The sequence below is a fragment of the Notamacropus eugenii genome, chromosome 2 (assembly GCF_028372415.1).
Source record: "Notamacropus eugenii isolate mMacEug1 chromosome 2, mMacEug1.pri_v2, whole genome shotgun sequence".
Taxonomy (NCBI): domain Eukaryota; kingdom Metazoa; phylum Chordata; class Mammalia; order Diprotodontia; family Macropodidae; genus Notamacropus; species Notamacropus eugenii.
In genome coordinates, this window is record NC_092873.1 from 428,403,482 (window position 1) to 428,424,207 (window position 20,726).

The 20,726-nt window shown below is 35.2% G+C and overlaps 1 protein-coding gene across 3 annotated transcripts in view; it reads right to left on the minus strand.

Moving 5' to 3' along the window:
* Positions 1–1,881: 1,881 nt before the first annotated feature.
* The window catches only part of SYT14 (synaptotagmin 14), a 261,665-nt gene continuing 242,820 nt past the window's right edge, over positions 1,882–20,726 (minus strand). For all 3 annotated transcript variants that reach the window (XM_072647931.1, XM_072647928.1, XM_072647929.1), the window contains 2 exons: positions 6,430–6,619; positions 1,882–2,672 (listed from right to left, as the gene is read on the minus strand). In XM_072647931.1, coding sequence (XP_072504032.1) covers positions 2,359–2,672; positions 6,430–6,619 — 504 coding nt within the window. In that variant the 3' untranslated portion in view covers positions 1,882–2,358. The remainder of the gene's footprint in view (positions 2,673–6,429; positions 6,620–20,726) is intronic.

Consider the following 20,726-nt stretch of genomic DNA (forward strand, 5'->3'; position numbering starts at 1 on the left):
AATCTGGATTTATAGCTTATTATCTTTCTGAGCATGGGGGAGTAGGGGCCTTATCTAACATTTTCAATTTCCTATTTATTTTTTTAGATCTGTAGGTTTCTGTTTAGAAACCGTCTAGTATATCCTGAAACATATACACCTCTCTGATTTTTGTCGAAAAAGGCAAATTTAACTAACACCTGGCTAGTGGACTGCTCACTCAAAGGTAAAATAACAAGGAAATCTCGTGTTTCAGTAAGGCTTAATATGGTTACAAATAAGGCTGATACCTCTTTTTATTGGGGACAGACTAGTTAACATTAACATAATCAATCTTTTCAAAACTAAATACTTACAATGTCAAAATCCTGGATGTGATTACTAAGTAAAGATCCTTAATTCCTTTCAAAACCTCCTTGTACGCTGTTGCTTAAATCACATATTATGTCATGATTCATATATGATTTTAGAGTAGACTAACTCATTTATAAAAATCCTGGAAAAAGCTGAATGCTCTAATGAAAGAATGAATTTTCCCATTAATGAACCCACATAATATACATTCACAAACTTCAATTTAACCTAATAACAATAATAATGTTTCTTATAATTCATATGGATGAATGTACTGAACTGGTATTTCTAAACTGTTAACTTAATTGAACTAAAAGGTAATCCAGGTTTACTGAATTTGGGGATTACTTGTACGATTCTTCTATAAACTCAAATTCCAATGATATTTTCTGTGAGGATGTTGTGTTACTGTATGTTTGTACGCTGGAGTACATGTGAATCCCTTGAAAACCATACACTACTTTTCAGTAATTGGTAAACAAGTAATTATTTGCTCTATTTGGCCCAGAAAGGAGAAAGGGCAAAGGAAAAGAATTGTGTACGTATATAAAACTGACAATATTTATGAGCAAAGTTATAGACAGCAAACAGGAGAAGCAGCAAAACAGGACAATACTTGATGCTAATTCCAACCAAAGCTGCTAGGTTTTTAAAAAATCAACCCAAATGAAATCAATTTGTTACTTAAAAAATTAGCACATAATATACTTTACATAGTCCGGAGAAAAAAAGTTCTTATGACATTGTTCTGAGAATCCTTATGTTTATAAAAATTGAAGGCCTAATTTTGCACATACATCTTTCTCAAGTGTATGAGCAAAATTTAACATACATGAAAGGCACAGGATGATATTACGTCAAAGAACGTATTTGTAAAGTTCATAAAAATTAGTGACATCACTAGAAGCATCAGAAGGAGTCTCAGAACTGTCTTTAACATGAGGTCCTGACTGAATCTGAGACAGGGATAGTCTTTGTATCACAGGTTTGGTATCTGAGGGTAAGACTGAACACTTAGAGAGCAGCTTCTTTCTTAATATGAATATTATTTTGCTAAAAACAATGTTTGTTGCTAAATGCTAGTACCAGACAGTTAAAACTTCTTCATACTGGACTGTATTTTTTTAGCAGCTAACTTATTATACTTCATTGTTTTAAAAATATATTCTTCACAATACTGGCATTTAAAATAAATTAATATCAATTATTGAAAGAATTTTAAAAGTCAAGTCCTGCTCTATGAGCTTCCTATGTTGGAATACACGAATATAGGAAGTGCTTTCAACAGAAAGTTACATAATTCTACAGTACAACCTGTCTAAGAAGGCTTGCAAGGGACCAGTACAGTGACATGGTCTCTTTGGGTTAAGCAGAAGCATAGGCAAAGGGAAAAATGACTTGGGTCCAAGTGGAACTTGTCCCCACAACGTGCTGAAGAAATGTCTTTTTGTCAAAGTATACCTGCTTCCACTTAGATTTAATGCTACTGAGATGTTTAACGGAGAAATGAAGCATAATAACCTATGCAAAGAGAAAAAAATATGAAGTAAAATGATTTTTCATTGAGATTAAGTTTTCACTATTAGAATTGATATAGGTTCCTTTCAAATTGAAAACAACTTTCTTGTCGCTAACACTGGGTGTTGGCTGTTCAAATATATTTTATGGAGAACCTCTAGAACAGTGCCAATATTCTTACAGTAGTGAACCCAAAATTCTCCATTTTTTATTCTAATTTTTAACGAAATAGCTAGCTCTTTAGCAGTTAAACTGAAATTACCGTAAAAACCAACATCATATGACTGACCATGATCATGTAAGTTTCTCATATTCCATGGTAATTTCCACCAGAGATATAGGAAATCAATGAAGAGATGATGTATTAGCTGTTCTGTTCCATAGCACTTAGTGCATGTCTTAAGGTGGAATGTTGACTCTGATACTTCTGGGAACTGCTCTCCTGGTAGTGGGTAAGTACAAATAATGTTTTTGGAGCCAGAAACAAGGCTGTATTTGCTCTGTCCATTATGACTCTAATAATGAGTGCCATCTACATACTTGCTGTCCTTTGGATTCTTTCATCTCAGTCCAGTGACTGAGCTCCTCTTCTCCTGAGCTGTTGAGACCTAAAGAAATCCAACCTATCATTTCTTTTCGTTTCATGCTGCGCTTGTTATACACGGACAATATAAGGGTCACATCTGAAAGCTGAAACAGCGCCACTTGAAAAACAAAGGTTTCCTTGTATACGGGATTTGGCTGTCCTCTGCGGATAGATGTCTTGCATTTGGACATCTCTTGACCCATGGAATTCAGAAGAGTTAACTTAACATATGTATCTACAGGGGGAAAAAATCACAAACAACATTTTGGAACATAAACTCAAAAAAGACATTTTAAGATTTGCTAAGGTGATTATGTATTAGCATTCTCTAAGGATATGGCGTATACCATGTTAACTGAAGAAAGTTCAATCAGTTCTACTTAACACAATTATTGTATAGTATGAATATGAAGAGGAAACTAAGTAGGTAAAATAGTTTTGGTGCGATGATGTAACCTCAGCATTTCTACATGGTCACAGTGGTACCCTAAGTTAGAAATTTTGCTTAAAGGTATACCTCATAATCCTTTCTCCTCTCTCACCACCATATCTACCCGCCACCACCCCACCATATCTACCACCCCCATTTAGCTTTACTAAGCAAGATCTCATAGCATTATTAAACATTTAGCAAGCTCCAATTAGCCACAACACTATAAAGCATTCCATTGTGCTTTTAGAGAATAAGAATAAATAAACAAGTGGGAATGAAGGCAACTGATGAAAAGGAGGAGAGGAACACATAAGTGCAAAGGAGACATCAAAACAGCTTAGGATGAAATGGGAAAAAAATCTCTGCATGGATGTGGTTTTTTTTTTTTTAATACTTTTTACAAAACATTTAAAGACCAAAATGAAGCCAAATGCATTAGGGGTTCAAAGTTTTGAAAACCAAGTAAAATGTTTTCTTCCCTATTTTCATGCAAGAGTACATTTAATGTGCTTTTTGGGGAAAAGAAAATAAATGCTGTAGGATTTTTTCACAACTGAATGTGAAATCTTGAGATGTCAGCTAATATTTTTATGAAATATAAAAAAAACTGATGCAATGTATAGTGTATAAAATGAATTTTACTTGTTCATTGCTTTCTACTACTTGGATGCTAAACCTTCTCTTTAAAACTTTGCATTTTCTAGTTCTTTTGACCCATGCAAATGGTATACAGCATATTGTTCCATCATATATATATGTATATATTTCATGATAAAATTTCAATTAACATGGAAGAAAATTGACATGCTGCTTAACAAAATGTCAAACTTTGTTTTTGCTATATGAATCAAAATAAAGTTAGTGGAACACTCAAATTATTTACAAACTTTGGAAAAAGAAGCTCTTCATATATTTGTAACTTTGTAGGTGCTCTGAATACCATCATCCATAATCAGAGATAAGTCTACAGTTAGTTGTACTTAAGAGTACCACAGATAATAAATGTGCATTTTCTGGAAACCAACATGGTGGACAGCTTCACTGCTGGCAAGTTTTAGGGTTTGCTTTTTTTTTTTTTTTTGCATGAAAAGACAACATCCAATTAGCCTCTACAGGAACTCACCTCGGATTATATAAACCTGTCCACCTATCAAGTGTTTTAGACAACAGAACAGTCCATCTGACAACAGGGGGTGGAAAGCAGTAAAAGAAATAATGACCAGATGTCAATTGTTGGGTGAAAGAGGGTCAGAGGTTAAAGTTAAAGAGGAAAACACTGTTTACTGGAGTGGAAGAACACAAAGTTTTAGCAATTTAGTTCAGATAGAGGATTGAACGAAAGGGCTGTTGGGTAAATTTCATGGAATGAAAAAATTTTAAAGGCCATTGTGTAATCTTTAGCAAAAAATTACATTGTTTTAAAAGGGACATTTTTGTAACAATATCTATGTGGTCTAAAGCACATTGAACATAGAAAAAATCATGCAAATGATCAGGCTGGCTATAAAAGACTTAAGGGTAATATAGAGTATTTTTTTTTTGGTTATTTTACTGAATCTTAACCTTATTTATACAATATCTGGCATAAAAATACTGACATTATTCCCAATATAAAATATAATTAAATTGTTTAAAATGGAAATTATTAAAAGTTAAACATCAACTTTAATATTATAACTTTTGCCCTTAAATGCTAATTATTATAATTTTGAATATAATTAGATCATTCCAAACATAATTTAATCTAAAACTTAGACCTAATTATTTATGGAGTTCTTATATATGTTTGGAAACTGTAGAAAATACACTAAGAAAAAACAAATCTCTTAGTTAATTTATAATTTATGTTTATATCTTTAAAAAAATGACAAGTCCAGTTATTTCACTTACCAGTGGGTCAGTCATCATTATCAATCAATTTTAACACTTTTGGTCTAATTCTAAAACAACAGTAATGGGAACAAACTTCTTAACCTGAAAGCTCTATTCACTCTTTATTTTGCAAGTTTCTATTAATGATTAAGCAAAGACACTGCTTTCATTAATTAAATCCAAAGTGTAATCAATTATTGATTATTTGAGGAGTTAATTTTGTGTATTAGACAAGCTAGTTAACTTATGTTTCTCTCTTGGTCCCTTGGTTTTAGGTCAATGCACAGCTTATAAGTACTAAGGCCAAAGAGTGGTTAGAGGAAAAAGAAGAGGTTCAATCCACACAAGTTTATTCTGTTGCAGTATAGCACACCTAATTAAAGATTTATTTGTCAAAGACATTAAACTGTAGACAAAAAGAGAGATTTCATTTATCCATGCTTTCCCTCAAATTATATTAACATTAGTAATTGATTAATTAAAATATGTAGTATTTACTCATGTAATTTCTTCCCTGTTTTTTGATATTTTCACTGCAAAATATGAAGGAGACAGGTAAAAAAGAGTAAAGGAAAAGGATATTAATGAAAGCATCTTGGTTCTTAACATTCCTTCTGACAAAACTTTATTCATCTTTAAGATTTTTTCATTTCCATTTATTAATGAATAGTAACATTCATAGTTATACCATAAGTTGCTGCAAAGTTAACTGGAATCTATATCATATATATATATATAATATATATATAGATAGATAGATATACATATATCTATCTATATCTATCTATCTCTCTATCTCTCTATCTCTCTATCTATCTATCTATCTATCTATCTATTCAAGTGATTGAAGGATTTTGATTACATTTTAAGATTTCAAGTTTTAGTTAGAGGTTTTGACACGTTTGGGCCAAGGGAAGAATGACCAGGAAGCATCTTAAGCCCCAGTTCACTGCTTCTGACTTTCAGCAGTTAGAAGTGCACTTATAGGATCGGGAGCTCTTCCTTCCCAGTATCTCAGCCTACGGAAGTTAGATGGGGAAATACAGATAAAGGTGGTGAGGAAGGAGGGGCAGGGGCAGGGGCAGGGGAATAATACCAACTAATATCGAATAGTTAACTGCTTTAACTTATCTGTCCTGACAAGGATAATTAACATGTACCTTAGAGAAGTTTCTGCTGGCAGCTATTTAAGAGTAGAAAAAAAATGTAAAATGAAGGAGAATTACCTGGGAAAAATAATCTCTTCTCAAAATGTAGTAGTAAAAAAACAGAAAATACACGAGTAAATACTATAGCTTACAGTAGTACACTCAGAGGAACACAAGGACATCAGCCTTTTATGTAGGAACACTAGTTTTACATAGTTCTATTAACTGTTATGTATTTTAAAAATGCTTTAATTTTTTCCTTTCTGGCATTAATAGTTAAACATTATGATAAAGCTAATTTATTCAAGTCACGATAAAAAATTAAAAGTCTTGTCAACTCATAGCTAATATTTTGAATTTCAGATTTATTTCCCAAATGATTGGAAATAGAAAACATGAAACAGATTAGTTGATGATTGTACCATTCCTTTTTTATTAGGTGGGTCTAAATGAGAGGATTGAAGTCCCCATCACTGAGAGTCTCACAAGTATAAAAAATATTAGGATTAAAAAAATAAAAAAAAAAGATTTTCACTCACTGGGTGGTCTGTTTGCTGCCAAGTTTTTGAAGTGGCTGCCTTTTATCACTTCTGCTGATAATCTGCCAGTTGTAGCATTATAAAGCAGGCCAATGAGGATTTCTGGAGTTGAGCCATGTTCTAGAGACTGACAAGAGGATGTACTTTCACTACAGGACATTTCTGACATGCTCATCTGGGAACCACAGCCCTGGAATCATAAAGAAAACTTTTAGAAGGATTCTGTGGAAAAGACATGTTAAAGGATGCATTGTTAATACTGGAATTATATAGCTCAACTCTCAAGAACAGGAGTTATAAGGACATTCTCATATTATCAGCTAGAAAAGAGGTTATCCACAAATTATTGTTTCTGGTTGTATTTTGGTTATATACAAGCTGGAAGAAGTAAAAAGAAGATAATAAAAGATTCACTAAATTCTTGTGCACACACACATATGGTGTGTACCTTGCATATGGTAGGTAATCAGTGTTTATTAACTGACTAAATGATTGAAATCATAGTCTAAATCTAAAGAATGATTCCTTTGCAGCCTGGGTGCTATACTTTTAGACAATGTAATATTGTGATTATATACCTTTACATGTTCTCTGAGTTATGAACTTATTAATATACAAAGTTCCATTGAGGTAAAACATAACATTCAAGTACTCATTGACTCTGAGACAGTACTTTTAAATGAGCATGAGAAGAAAATATCTGTTAGAATTTTGTAATTTAATTTGATTTTTGAAGGCCCCTGATGAAGTAAAATTTAACCAAATTATAATAGGTTTTTCTCTATCATTTATCTTTATCTTCCCATGAATGAAAAATATCAAATGCTTTATACCAATCTTCAGAAGCTAAAGAACCAACAATTATAAAGAATCTAGTACTTCTAAGTTGACAACTATTGTTACTTATACTTCCATTCTGAAAAACGCCTAATTGTTCTGGATTAATTTTCATAAAATTGTCAACCTTAACCCTCAATCATAGACTAGAAAACCAAAAAGTTTATAATGAATTTCACCAAGCAGTGTACAAAATGTTATGCATTTTATATTCTCCGACTACTGGCCAATAAGAGATACTTTTGTCACTGTGACTTGATAAACATTCACAAATGTAAAAAAACATGGAGGAGAGAAATATTTCAATGAGCATATTTCATCACACATACTTTAGAGTCAAATGTATGTTCTTGTATATTTTATGTGTTTTCTATGCTAGGCAGCATCTGTTAAGAGTATTATAAAATCCATTTTTCACTACATAATGTTTTTAATTTAAAGTTTATTAACCCGGAGTCAGAAAATAGAAAAATAATAGTTTACATTTAATAGGTCTTTCTAATGTCTGAAGAACTTTCTTCAAATCTGGAAAGACTTGCTTGAGCTGATGCTGAGTGAAACGAGCAGAATCAGGTGAACGTTGCCCACAGTAGCAGCAACACTGACGACTGACTTTGTTAGACCTAGCTTTTCTGAGCAATGCCAGAATGCCAGCAAATCTAAGACAATTCTGAAAGACGTAGGATGGAAAATGCTGCCCACGTCCAGAGGAAGGACTATGGAGTCCAAACGTAGACTGAAGCATGTTATTATCTCTTTCTTTTGTTGTTTTTCAGCTCCTCCTCTCCTGTCTCCCTCACTCAAAACAAAGTCAAGTGCAAGTCAAGTCATAATTTCTCTGATGGCATGGTCTTCTTTGGCAACAAAGGACGAACACAACAACAAGATGTTTCTTTCTCATGGTTCTACAATTTTGTTCCGATTTTTCTTTCACAACATTACTAAGGTGGAAATATGTTTAATATGATCATACATGTATAGCCTATATCAGATTGCATGCCATCTTGGGTGGGGGGAATGGAGGGAAGGGGAAAAATTAAGAACTCAAAATCTTATAAAAGAGAGTGCTGAAAACCAAAAATTAATTAATTAAAAAACTTTCCTCCCAACTGTGAAAGGCAATTATTATCATGATCATTTTAAAGATTAGGAAACTGAGTCTCAGAGGGGAATGAATAATAATAGAAAGTAGAAGAGGTCACTAAGTAAGTGGCCAGGTTTTCTGACTCCCATGGAATGTTTTCCACTGTTTGTTCTCAATATTTTTGCACTGATCTTTGTGAAGAGGGTTATGTGCAAGGCTTCAGGAATTCAAAAGAAAGATGGCTGATTCCTCTTTCCACTTGACTAGCAAACAGGGAAATTTCACTTCTTTTCCTTCCATTGTCCTCCTCCAAAAGTAATAGTTTTAAGGTCCTGCGGGATCTCAAGTTCCTTGGAAGTCTAGTAGAATATGTGAAAATGAATGACTAAAAAGTGTCATTCTAACAGGTTTCGTTCTGTTTCAGCCATGGGGAAAAAAAAGAATTAAACTGGATCACCTGACTTTTCTAGAAGAGTCAAAGTAACTATCTCCCAATGACTGGCACACTGGTAGAAATCTCATCGACTACAACAAAAGCTACATAGAAATAGCTATAGAAATAGGATGATTGTAGTAAAAACAAATTAAATATGGATACTGTATACTCAAGTGGTTTCTCTCCTCAGAATATTCCTCAGGGCATGCTGCTCAATTCAGTGTATATCCAGAGATCTCCACCCACTCTCTCTGCAGCTCCCATCTTTAATTTATAACTGGGGCTTGCTTAGGTAGCAGTAGCTGTGGGTGATTAACCCACCGTCAAACAAATTCCAGTCATTACTCGGTCTACTTAAAGGAGCAGTCCTGCAGGCAAATAACAGTAAAGTATCACTTCTTCCCATGCCTACCCAACATAGTATCTATTCCTTTCTAGCATTTTCCCTCAAGGGTGAAGGGTTATAAGACATTCTATGAAGGTAGGAAAAAAATCTTTTTTTTCCTTCAGGGAGAAGGCAAAGAATAAACTGCATATATTGTCTCACCACATTAGAGTTAATTATGCCCATCAGATTTCTTTAAGTAATGCCAATATGTCAAAAATTAAATGATAAGTTTAAAAATATAGTAACAAAGCCATGAATTTCACATGAATCAAAAACTGGCTCAAACAAAAGGCATAATAAAACTTTTTTTTTAAATCAAGTATAGATCCTGTACTGTTACTTCTGCTTTTACATTATAAACATAAATTGATTTCAATTTGGCTACAAACTACTCATATTTAATAGTTCCTTCGTGTTAAATGCACACTGACAATTATTGCAAATTTTAAGATTTCAACATCGGGTTTATTTTCACTGTTTCTAAAAGGTGTCTTGGATTTAACTTTATTTGATTCATACATACAACCTGTCCCTTAGGTCTTTTTGAGGATGAAGTGGGGGGTGAAAAGGATGCCAAATAATTATAAAACACAAAAAAGGAGGATAATTCCCATTCCCATGCCAGAGCTGCCACCTTGAGTGAGCTTTACTTCCTGGAATGGTGCCTTTTCCTCAGGGCCTTCTCCATGCCCCAAGGAAATGAACATTTGGAAGCTTGGCCTGGTGAAGATAGCTGGAGGCAACAGCTGTAGGAATCTTAGTAGCAGGAGCAGCCATTAGCTGCAGGTCCAGAGAAACCCAGCATGATGGCTGGCTGTTTAGTCTCCTAGTGAGGTAAAACCATTGAAAAGTCCAGAGGAAAAAACCCCTACAGAGGGCTGGGCCTTACTCTAGTTAAGGCAGGAATAAGCAGCTTGACCTTGGGCTGTGGGCAGCAGCAGCCTCCTTTGATCTGTGCTCTTTTCCACCTCGGCTTTGGACAAAACTTTTTCTCAAACCATGTGACTTGGAGGCCTGGGCAGGGGCTCACTCCCACTAATTGCACTGGTCTGCAGCTTCCTTGTGTTGGACTTAAAGGTGTAAGGTAACCTCCTTGGGATAAGAAATGAAAAGGTACTTTGATGGAAGGGTAGTCAAAAAGAACTCAGAGATAGGTGGTAGCTCTGAAACTCATTTTTTTATTATCATTTCTGTGACTCTGAGAATCACTTTGCTCTAAGGCCCAGCACTGGGCCTCATTTTCCTCATATGTAAAATCAGGAATCTGTACTAGCCATCCTCAAATGTCTCTTCCAGCTCTATCTATAGAGCTCTCTAGCTATAATCCATGATCCCACTGTACAAATAGAGTTAATGGAGAGTCATGTATTGTGGGAAATCTACATTTGTTTTTCAGCTCAGCACATTAAAATGGACCATTTTAACAGGTCTGATTTAACACTACAGACTGAGGGAAAATACGTATTACAAAATGACAAATACTAATATGTAAGAGAGTGGTTGGGCTCATGAAAATCTCTATTTTTCTTGACCAACTATCTTCTCTTGGTAACATATAAGAATGGACATAGAGATTAAAAAAATGACATCATAAAGACACTGAAAAGAATTGTCAAAGAATTGGAGGGTTGCAAGGTAACTCATCACAAAGTTTTGTTGTTAAGTTGTTTCCAACTCTTCAATGCCATTTGGGGATTTCTTGGCACAGATACTGGAGTGGTTTGCCATTTCCTCCTTCCTCATTTTACAGATGAGAGAACTGAGACAAAATACAGGAATAATCAATGTTGAAAGGGTTGTGGAAAGGTGAGTACACTAATGCATTATTGGCGGAGTTATAAATTAGTGCAATTCTGCAAAGCAATTTGGAAATATGCAGAGAAAATGACTAAAATGTCTATTTTTCGATTCAGAAATTTCACTACTAAGAACATACCCCAAGAAGGCATATGACAAAGGGAAAGGCCCCATAATACAACAAAAGATTTATAGCAGTATTTTTTGTGGTAGCTGTAATGTTAATTATATTAATGAGATTTGGAGATCTTCCTCACCCTTTAAAGGGCCTGACTCATTAAGGGGCCTGACAATTAAGGGAAACTTGATTAGGGGAGATTTGTAGGAAGATCTACATCTTCTGTTAATTTCTAATGAGGCACTGATTCTCAAGGGTTGTGATGCCCTCTGCCTCTGAAAAGTGTATACTCTGAGGTGAGGTTTGGTTTTGGGGATTACTCATTGGAAGTATTTTGTTTCGCCAGATAAGCCTCTGGGTAGCTGCTAATGAGTTCCCCTCTCCCCAACTGCTTTGAAAACCCACGTGTTGGTGCTTCTCTCTCTGGTATGTATGTATGATCAGGCAGTTGGATCTGTCTGTTGATCTGTGATGTATGAATTGCTTATGGTTAGACAGTTGGAAGCCCTTGTCTGTTGGTTTTTATTCCTCTGTATTTTCTCTGAAATTGAGGGTGCTGAGTTTTTCCCCTGAACTAAGTGAATATTATATGTGCTTAATTAGAGTAGATTGTTGACCTCTCAAAAGTTGCTTTCCTTTTTTAGAAAAGTAGATCCCTCCCTCCCTTAGAAAAGTACTAGGCTCTCCTGGGTATGCTGGAGTCCTTGCTGTTACGGTAACAAAGAACTGGAAATAAGGTAGATGTCTGCCCATGGCATGGAGAAACAAACTGAGGTCCATAAATGAATGAAACTTTATTAGCTAAACAAATTGTGGTCTAGGATCGAACAGGACTTTTACTGTGCTGTAAGAAACAATATGTTTAAATGGAGAAGCATGGAAAGACTTAAACAGATACAAAATAAACTAATCTGAACCAGGAAAACAAAATATATTAAAAACTATAACTGTAAAAATGTAAAGCTAAACAATAATAATTGAAACTTAATACTGAAAAATTATAATGACAATGCTTAGCCTAAAAGATAATACATAATACTTTGCAGAAGTGAGGGACTATGCATGTGGGGCATTGCATACAATGACAGGAACTTTTTCCCCCTTTCCTCTGGTTTTCTTACTTTATTATAAAAGATGGCTCTCTGAGAGTTGGTATGGTCATATAAAAACAAAAGATGTCAATAAAAATTTGTTTTAAAAAATGCAAGCTATTTGAGAATTGTTATTATTTCATTTTCTGTATCTGTACCCTTAGCACCTAGCACAGTTCCAAGCACATAAAAGGAGTTTAATAAATGTTTGTTCATCAACTGAAGTCATAGGTAATAGAAGGAAGGTAGTTTTATCTTACAAAGGGGAACACAGTGGAAATAAAATAAAAAATGTTTAGCCATTTGACCATGATAGGAATTTAAATTCTAAGGACCCAACAAGAATTCTGTGGAGAGCTTCTCCATAGGCCAGCCTCTAATGAGTTACCAAAACCAGAACGTCTTAAAGGATAATTGCATCTGCTCAACTTAGTTTTATTTCAAAAGAGCAACATTTTTCTTTGATTAAATTTAGGCATTTAAAGTTCTGAATAAAATTATTTTAAACTGTGTTTTGAATATAAATGGAAAGATTTCTTAGAAAATATACAGCATAATAATTACAAATTCCAAACACTTAGTATCTTCTAAAATATCCTCTAAGTTATTGCGCAGGCTTTATTGTCTACTGAACAATGGTGATATCCTTTTATTCCTAACATGCTTGTGTCATTACCAGTCAAAATACATATTTTTAAAGAAAGTGCTGCCCCCTTGTGACCCTAGTTTCTCCTATATATAACATGATGGTTCTGAGAGGGTATAATTCCTTTGTTTAATATTAAAGTTAGGGATACTTATATCTCATACTAGAAAAGTGAAGCACTTCATGGAATACAACATAAAAGTGTGTTTCTACACATCATGTAAAATTACTTATGATTCTTGAATACTATACAAGGTAACAAGCAGGTGGCACAAAAGAATTAAATGCATTACTCCTCAATGTTCACTATTTGGTGAATTTGATATTTTATTTAAAATTAACATTACATCTCCTTGTTCACTATGTCTCAAAGTATTGCTGACACCTTGTGGAAGTCATTTTAAAAAATAATTTTTCAAATTTCATTTTTAATAAATTTCTTTTGAATTTTCTTCCAATGCAGGAAATCCATGAAAACTGGATATTTTAAAATCACCCTGTTGATCTTGGATCTCCTAAATTCAACTTGCATTTATACTCTCGTTTGAAATACGCTACTTAATAAAACTACAATTTCTATCTTGCATTATCATGAGGGTAGACGAATAGTCAAATGTGCTTCCAACTGCTTACTGGACATGCGTGTGCTACCCTAACATTACCTCAAACCCAACATATTCAAAACCCAATTTATAACTTCCCCCTTAATATTAGCATAAATTTCTGACTCCCCATCCCTGTCAATGTACGTCACCTATTTTAACATCCAGGCTTGAAACTTTGCAGTTGTCTTTAATAAAACTTTCTTTATTCCTAAGATCTAACCAGGCATGAGTGTCTGCCTTTTTTTCCTTCAAAATGTGTCCTGTATTTTCTATTTCACCTTTCACCACAATAGTCAAAGTACTGATCACTTCACAGCTGGAATACTACAATAACCTCCTAGCTGGCTTCCCTGACTCCAATCTCTTCTCCCTTCAATCCATGCTTCATAGTGCTGCTTGATTAGTCTGCCTTAAAAACTACTTTTGGCATGTTATTTCCCTGTTAATGCATTTAAATGGCTTCCTATTTCCTGGTGTACCAAGTTTAAATTTCTTCAACGATCTGTTTTTTTAATGCCTTTCTATGATTCGTCACCACTCTGTTTGCTTGACATTATTTCTTACTAACCCACTCACTGAAATTAGTTTTCTCAATGTTTCACAAAAAAAATTTCCTGAATAATCCTGTTTTTGACACTTTGCTGATGTTTTTTTTGTTGTTGTTGGAATGTTTTCCTCCTTGTTTTCTCATCTATGCTATCCTTCCTTCAATACCATTTCAATCTCTACCTTCTCAGAAAATCTTCTCTGACGAGTACATTTCTTACTGAGCATCCCTTTCCCTGAATTTTGAGACTTGTAATCTGTACCAACGTGAGGATTTAGCAAACTTACTATTTGTGGTGGTTGTTCATGAGGCAATAAAAAACTTCAAACAAACCACATACACACGCATGTGATTTGGAGTTTGAGGACCTGCGTTTGAATCCCCTCGTTCTACTTACTTACTGCCTGCGTTACCAAAGGCAATTACTTAAATTTTCTGGGACTCCATTATCCTGTCTGTACAATGGAGTGGTTGGATTAAATAATGACTGTTTCCTTCCTGTTCTAAATCCTGTATGTGCACACACATATCCTACAAAAGGAATCCATGTGCTTCCAGACCATCAAGCATGTTATTCTCTAGTAAAGTTGTTGTTTTTTTTATCATTCTACCGTGTTTGAAACAAGTCTAGAACATAGCACCTGAGGTTTGTTAGACAAAATGAGTCAGAATAAAACCCGATTAAAAGAAACAAACAAACTTTAAACAGCAAAGGCAGTCCTTTGCCCCACCAAACAACCTTATCAATTGAGCCAAAAAGTCAGGTAGGAAATAGGAATTAGTAAATCGGGTTTTTTGGTCAGTTTAGATTTAAAAGATAAATGGAGGGTATAGAGGTTTTAGGTCCTACATAAAAACATGTGAAAAAAGGAGAACTAAATAAAAATTGATGTATTTCCTATGGGCAACTTTTACACTCAAAAGATTGAGTTCCCAGAGTTGACAACCTCTAGTTTCTAGGTATTCTGTGGGTCTACATTACTAAAACCATAGCTCATGAGCCCCTACCAGTATGTTCACCTTTAGTAGTCAGGAAATAGACACAATTAGCTCAAAGCAAAGGCTTTAATGAGATAAGCACATGGCTACAAAACATATCCCACATATACCCTGGACACACACTTCCACAACTCCAAACAACATCAGTGGGAAGAGTGGACACATCTTGAGAATACCAGTAGAGTCGCAAACGCAGTGAATACATGAAGCCAAAGCAACTCATGCTTTTGGCATTGCAATGTCCCAATGTTGTTAATCTCATGGTAGCCTCATACTACATCTGCTAGGCACATTTCTTCTGGGCATATCATTTGAATCCTGGGTCTTTCTCCTTTTGGATGGGCTGTCTCCTACTGAATGAGTAGCTCTACTGCAAAATGACATGGCCAGTGTGTGAGGGAGAAAGAAATTTCTTCCTCTCCTCCAAAAGTCAAGGAACTATTCCTCTCAAGGTGTTTCTATATCTGACTCTCTTCTTTGCTTCCAGGGGTCTCACTCTTCAGGGATATTTTTTGTCTCACCTAGCCCTTAGGAAATGTAACTTGTTTTTTAAAGGGTCAGTGTCACAGCTATTCTTTGGTTAGCCCACAGCTTGCTGTCTTCTAATGTCATCAACATATGTGACCTACCAAAGCTGAGGATGGTAAATCCCCCCCCCCATTTGAAAATTGTTACTTTCTATACATTGATGATGAAAAGTTTGCTATAAAAGCATAATAGATCTTTTAATTTTTCTTCTTTATATAGTCCTTTTATTTTCACCTTTAAATGTCTTTAGGATGCCCTTGAACTCTTTAAAAACTGGTTTTACTTTCCTCCATTTACTTCTATTTTATAAGTTGATACTGTTCATATTCTTCCATCATCCTTCCCCTGCAAAATTTTACAAACCAGTTAATATTTTAAACCCATATTACATTTGCTGCTATATCTGTCTGTCTGATGAGTAAAACGTTTGCTGAGGTTTTAGGCTATTTTGCTTTCTTTGTTCTAGTAATTTATATTATTTAAATTTCTATATGAAATTATTATAGTCATTATCTACATCCTTTTATCTACCCATCTCCCATTTTTTATTCAAGAATTTATTCAAAAACAAAATCAGAAAGGATCAAAATCCTTTAACCTTGTTTTTCCCTCCATTTCTTTTCAATGTTTTATGGGAAAAAAAAACCTCATAATCAGAACATAATTTTAAAAATTGAATATTGTATTTTTTTCCATTTTTATTTTTCTAGCTATATACTAGTTCTTATCTTTGTTCTAATAGGTCAGTGGTCTGATGGTATACAGGAAAGCTGATTTCCAAGAGATTATCACATTAGTAATGAATTATTTTTGTACGTATGGTTAATGTAATTTTATGATGTGATTAGGTACATGCCATATCTAACATTCTGATTTTTCTTAAAGAAAATATTCATGATTTATAGGCATGAAGCTTCTATGTTGTCTACAATTTTTGATTCCTCTTATTCCTGATCCATATTTTCTAACAAAATTTCTGACTTTACCTATTCCTTTCTTTGCACTAGACCAACTGAGTATCAAAGTAATTTTGATTTAATTTGGAAGGCTTTAACAAGTTAAAAACAACTTTATTGATGCCCTTTTTAAAAAGTATCATAGTCATTTCAATACTCCTCTCCAAATCTAATCTTCCCTGCTGACAAAGCAAAACAATTTTAAAAATCTGATAGTGACATCTGACAATGTATAAAATATTCAGGTCTAGTTGTCTCACTTTTCTTTCTTTTTTTCCTTCTTCCTTCTGCTGTGCAGGGGAAGGAAACTTTTATTATTTCTTTTCTCAAAAATTCAATATTTTTTCTATTAGAATTAAACTTTCTTTTAGAGATTTTTCATCTGTGGTCATGCATATTTTTGTATTTGTTCTGCTTATTTTGCTTCACATCAGTCCATACAAATCTGTCCGTGTTTCACTGAATCCTTCACATTCGTAATTTCTTACTGCACAATAATATCCCTGTCACGTCCTTCTGTTATTGCTTATCTTCTTCTAGCTTGTTTTTCATGTCTGTATATTTGCATTCCCAATCTATTGTTCTCCATTTTGTTTCTTTGGTGAGACTTGCCATTGCAAACTCCAGCTTTTCTATTTTGCCCATTATTCTTGTTGTGCAAGTCACAACTTCTGCTCTCCTAACTCTCATTTCAATTTTGAATCACTCAGAGACAAGTTGTGGTACCACGTTCTCATGTCCATGGGGTCTTCTGTTTCATCACCTTGGATCATTTTTCTTTGCTTTGCAGTATTTATTCACAGATGCCTGAACTCATTTACTAGATCTAGCGATCATATTTCATTCTGTTATGAATGTTTTGCCTGCTGATTTATCTGCTTATGTTCCAAAGTCTTTTGAATTTTCTTCTTCCTGAGATCTTTGGTAATTTCAGTCTTTTTTTTCTCCCTCCCTGACTTTCTCCTATTCTCTTTCTCAATCTCTCTCCTCTGATGATAGTCTCCTTGGGGACTGGATTTTAAAATGTTTCAAGTTCCTCCCATGCTCGGTCTGCCCTGAGTGACTTTTGGGTAGCCACAACTGGCCCCAGTGGATACTGTGGTCTTTCCCTCAGGTTTAATGGAGTGCTACATAGTCCTCCACCTTCCCCAACACACTCACCCACTCATATACACATACACGCACGCACACACACACACACACACACACACTCACACACACACAGAGTAAACAGTCTTGGTATCCTGTCGAGCTTCTTCTGCTCCTTAGTTCTCTGGCTCAGCAACACTAGTTCAGGAAGCTGCTGTCCTGGACAGGGTTGTCAACCTTGGCACTGACAGTTCAGAATTTTGCGGTGTTGGTATGATGGAACTGGAGCCCCCTGAAGGGCTGTGCTCTGGCTGTCCATCATAGCATCTACAGTCAGAAGCTGGTATCTTTAGAGCACTGGAAATAGAAAGGGGGAATAAAGGCATGGGATTGGTTTTTGTTGTAGATTCTTGGTATACTAGTACAGTCTTGCTTCCAGTAGTGTGGGAGGTGGGGAAAGAGTGCTGAGTGAGCTCAGGGTCAGTGAGCATCAGTTCATTTTTTAAAAAATATTCGTCTGACTTCTGGGTATCCAGGAGACAGCTGAAGTTGCTTTATCTTTGAAGAATTATTGTCTTGTATCCCATTCTAATTTTGGTCTTCTTTGAAGTCTGTCACTCTATCCACTACATTATATTGCCTCTCCATTAGCAGAAACCTAATTTCTGCTCCAACTACTTTCGACTTTTCCTAACAGTTCTAGCTTCCCTGGTTCTCTTCAATTCAGCTCAAATTCTACCTTCTGCAAGCAGACTTTCTTGGTTCTCCTTCTCTCCGCTTCCTTGAGAGATTATCTTCCATTAGTACATAATGATGAGTAAAAGACAGTAACAGGGAAACCAAGTACATTTTTCTGTACAAGGGTTGGTTTATTAACAGTGACACAAAGCTGTTAATAGAGAGGGTCAGAAGAACCTCTCAGTCAGGTCAGCAACCCCCACAAAGAGGTAAGAAGGAGTTCTGTGTGGTTAGGGAATGTTACAATTGACTATAGCAGGGAAAAGTAGGTTGGTATTCAAGTGTGGATGATCATGCCCCTCTCCAACAATTAGGGAATGATAATTATTTTATGGGATTTACCTGCCTCTTGTAATCTTGGCTAGGAGACCAGAACCACTCAGTTTGATCTCCATCAAGAAGGGATCAAACCTCCCCTAATTTCACAAGGAGAGATGAGGGCAAAATTGTCTTTTGGGAAGGGCTCCAGCTTCAGCTGGTTCTAGTTTAGATACCAAATGGATGTCCCTGGTTAAAATGGTTAACAAGTAAATGTCCCAGGGGCTAGTTATAAGAGTGATAACATCATTCCCTCTCAATCATACCTTTAAGCCAATTCAGGGATATTCAGGGAGGACAAGCACCTCTAGCGTAAGGGTTTACCAAGCAATTTTTAGAGATGCTCATACACCTTTGGAGTCCACCTGTCAATCAATTCTCACCTGTGGCTCCAAGAAGTTATAGCACGCACAGCAGCCCCATCTTAATAAACCCTTTAGGCAGACAGACTAAAACCAGAATCAAGGCAACCAACAGGCCTCAAACCTGCTGGCCATTGTGGAGGATGTCTATCTTAAGCATATGAAGACTTCCCCTGGTGCAATGGGTGGATGAAAACAATTTGTTCCAATGGTCATGAAGGCAGCTGAATGACATGCTATAGGGTACTTAGAGTTTCCCAGGACAACACCAGTATTTTTGTCCTACCATTGGACTTCAGTGACTCTGAAAGAAAGAATGTGGCTGATGACTTTGCAAGACTCTGCCTCACTTAAACCCAATTTATGTGCAAGTCAAGACACCACCTGTCATTGGTCTTCTTCAAAAATGAAGGATTAATTACAAGCCAATTCAAACCAGGAGAGCTTAACTGAGAAATGGGGCTTGACAAAATGGAGAATCAGGCCAATCACAGAACAGAATCAATTATTAAATTATTAAATATAATTTTAATTTCCCCAACTGTATATATCTTGTACACACATAATTATTTACATGGTATCCCCTCCCCCACTCCATTAGAAGGTAAGTTCCTTGAAAATGGATTGTATTTTTGGCCAGTTAAAAATACAAGAACCATTTCTGACTGATACATCTGAGGTTCAGACATGCTATTGACTTCTGAAAGCAAATGTCAAAATCAATACCACACTAAAAGAAAGGCTAATTATGAGAAGGTACAAAACACAATTTTAATAGCTCTAATAGCTCTACTGACTTCATAAAATGGGAAAACGATTTAGAAAAAAACAACATGATTATTTTGATTTCTTATAGTACTTCAAAAGATGTAAGTTTCATAAATCTGACAAAAGAATAGAGAAATTACCTTAGTCACCAAATACCTGATCTTCAGGCCAAGTGGCGACAAATGATGGACAGAGCAAAACTGGCTAGCATATTAATCTATTTGCAAAGTCCTGTGGCAGAGGACAGTAGGAGATTATAAACTGTATTACCCACAAAACAAGGAAGAGCAGTGGAAGAAGAAAAGAAGTGCATTCTGAGTAACTTCAACAGAGATGGGAGATCCTTATGTCACCCATGGTTAAAAAAATATCTTAGGCCTCTTGCCCTTGGATGTGCTGCCTACATTTTCATACAGTAGAGCTAAAATGAGGGTCTTCACTCCCCTTTATGATTTGAATAAATAAAGGGAGGAAGGAAGCAGAGAAAGAAAAAAAGGAGAAAAGAACCAAAGGAGAAAAGAACTGGATCATCCTCAAAGCATTTACACACAAAAATGGGAAGGAGGACATGATAAAAACTCAACAACTTTCAACCATTCTGTAACTGTTTTTTATCAGTGAGGACAATGGAACCATGAACCTGAACACCCTAGTCCTTGGTGTGCTATATAAAGAGGGAGAAGTGCAACAAAAGAAAAAAGACTGGAACACTGTCTGAACTAAAACCAGTAAATACAGAAGAAATTTGTACTGGAGGTGACACAAGTTTAGAAAGCTATGAAATTTTTTCCCCTCAAAATATCTGAAAGATACCTTGTTCTCTTCTTGGAGGAAAATATGGGAGAAAAATTGGGAGGAAAAAATCATACCTGGTATTATTACCCAGAAATGGCAATCAGAAGTGATCCATATGCCTATTTTATAATGTTTATAAATCCATGAGAATGATATAAACACATTTAAATTATCTTTGAGAAAGAGCAGTTTCAG